The sequence below is a fragment of the Sinocyclocheilus anshuiensis genome, unplaced genomic scaffold (genome assembly GCF_001515605.1).
Source record: "Sinocyclocheilus anshuiensis isolate Anshui unplaced genomic scaffold, SAMN03320099.WGS_v1.1 scaffold1543, whole genome shotgun sequence".
Lineage (NCBI taxonomy): Eukaryota > Metazoa > Chordata > Actinopteri > Cypriniformes > Cyprinidae > Sinocyclocheilus > Sinocyclocheilus anshuiensis.
In genome coordinates this window covers 1,239,212-1,241,809 of record NW_015551074.1, presented here as the reverse complement: position 1 = coordinate 1,241,809, position 2,598 = coordinate 1,239,212, and the positions used below count along the sequence as shown (strand labels likewise).

The 2,598-nt window shown below is 29.9% G+C and overlaps 1 protein-coding gene across 1 annotated transcript in view; it reads right to left on the bottom strand.

Moving 5' to 3' along the window:
- ptpro (protein tyrosine phosphatase receptor type O) overlaps positions 1–2,598 on the bottom strand; it is a 43,400-nt gene that overhangs the window by 4,996 nt on the left and 35,806 nt on the right. Inside the window, exons 17-19 of the mRNA XM_016452161.1 lie at positions 1,439–1,474; positions 1,279–1,360; positions 1,099–1,189 (exon numbers count right to left, since the gene is read on the bottom strand). Of these exons, the coding sequence (XP_016307647.1) occupies positions 1,099–1,189; positions 1,279–1,360; positions 1,439–1,474 (209 nt within the window). The remainder of the gene's footprint in view (positions 1–1,098; positions 1,190–1,278; positions 1,361–1,438; positions 1,475–2,598) is intronic.

Genomic DNA, 2,598 nt, shown 5'->3' with positions numbered 1-2,598 from the left:
TATAAAAGGCAATTAAAATGAGATAATTTATATAAACATTACATTTTTTATTTATTTTTACATTTTAAAAATTATTATATAAATATATATTCAGGAAATCAAGCTAACAGAAGAGGAAGCGCACACGCACACATTTATAAATCTGCATTCAGTCCGAGCTAGAGCAAACATGCAGGAGGTGAGAACGAGCGGTGAAGACGTCATGCAGAGCGTTAGTGTCATGCATCCGTTACCCATAATGCACAGCAGCTATGTGTTTGTCTGTCCGTCGGCCGCTGCGCTGCTACTTACCACGGATTCATATAAAAGGCCAAAAGATAGTCAGTCCAAAGGCAGGACGGCAGAAGCGTGAGGAACGCAAAGAGACTCCTGCGCCTGAAGCCCATTGAACAAAACAGAAAGCAAAAGACCAAGAGCAAAAAGTTAGGGACAAAACACGGTGCTCCATTAGTAATAGTGACACACACAGATGATTGAGCATATTTCATTAGTGACAGGTTAATGATCGCGTCATGCAGTCAGTGTCTTTGTCTGTTGCTCTTCGTGATGTGTGAATCTGTGACTGCTGCTGATCGCAAATTCTGAAAGCACGATACATTTGCTTGAGATGTACAATGACTTTTAGGAAAAATGTATCAAAATGAAAAAAAAATGTATCAAAATGAAGTGAGTTTTTGCATAAAACACGAACTAATGTCTGCCAATGGAGTCAGAAAAGAAATCGGCTGGCAGATATTAGTTCCTGTTTTAAGCAAAAATTTAATTTGAAACTTAATTTTGATACATTTTTCAGAAAACAAGACTTCCCTACAAATCTAAAACTGTTGTGCTATTGTAAAAAACAGCTTATGCAAAGTCAGGTTTTATTCTTCTGAACTGAACTTTAATAATTTTACATTTTTAAATCATTTTAAAACATCGCTCTCTATATATATTATACTATTTATTTTGAATACATTTATAAATTGTATAAACTTAATTATACTGAAATTAACTTGAATTAAACTTTAAATACTTTTTATTTTGATATTTTGAAATCATTTTATTTATAGATTAAATTATATGATGTATATTTTTAATAATAAATAATAAATTCACAGGGCAGGATGTTGGTGTAGCGGTTCTTGGGTCTGTTGACAGGCAGATCAGCCGCTTCATGAGACAGATCCAGACCGACGCTCTTCAGCTCCTGACAGAAACACAAACAAAGCCAATAAATCACACGCGTGACACGGCAGACGAGTGTTCACGTGTTCACGTGCTCTGTGCGTGCTTTACCTCAAACTGCAGCGAGAACTTGTACGCCGAGTCTTTGCTCATGTCTTTGATGTAAGCCTCAAAATCACTGAGCTGAACGGGACTGAAGACACAATCATCACATCACACACAAATCAGTGCAATCATAACTCACACAACGGCACTAGCGGCATGGGTTTACCTGGTTAGTTTCCTCTTCTTCAGTGCTGTTTTGCTCCTGCAGGTGAAACACAGACCCATGAACCCTACAAACTAAACATGCATTGTCTGCAGCCACAGATAATAATCCACATTCACTCATTCTGCGGGATTTGAAGCATTAATGAAGTGCTTTTATTAACTGATTTAGTGTTAGGTGAGCTGTAGGGTTCATGCATTACAAACACAGATCTCACGACTGCTTCACAGGTTTACAATCACAACATGTGTCTGATATAAGATTTAAGGTTAGGAAGTGATTTTATCATATTTCATGATTGTGGTCATTCTTTAAAAAAAAAAAAGTGTTTTTTCGGCTGGCAGATATTAGTTCCTGTTTTAAGCAAAAATTTAATTTGAAACTTAATTTTGATACATTTTTCAGAAAACAAGACTTCCCTACAAATCTAAAACTGTTGTGCTATTGTAAAAAACAGCTTATGCAAAGTCAGGTTTTATTCTTCTGAACTGAACTTTAATAATTTTACATTTTTAAATCATTTTAAAACATCGCTCTCTATATATATTATACTATTTATTTTGAATACATTTATAAATTGTATAAACTTAATTATACTGAAATTAACTTGAATTAAACTTTAAATACTTTTTATTTTGATATTTTGAAATCATTTTATTTATAGATTAAATTATATGATGTATATTTTTAATAATAAATAATAAATTTAAATTAATATAATTAATAATTTTAAATTTTTATTATCTTTACATTTTAAAATAATTGTATTATATATTAATTTATATTTATATATATTAATTTAGAATTAATATACATATTAATTAATCATTTAGATATTTATCTCTGTCTATATATATAATTTTATCATATTTCATGATTGTGGTCATTCTTTAAAAAAAAAAAAAGTGTTTTTTTAGTATAATTTATGAGATGTATATTTTTTTATTTTTGTTTAAAATGTATTAAAATGTATAATTTATATACATATTATTTAAAAAAAAAATGCGTTTATTTTTTATTGTATTAAATCTTTCTTTCTTTTCTTTGTCTTTCTCCATAACCTTCCATATTATGATTTTATTATGATTTACTAAATTGAATAACTATAAATTTTTAAGTATAATTTTAAAAACATAATAAATTGATTTTGTTATTATTAAAAT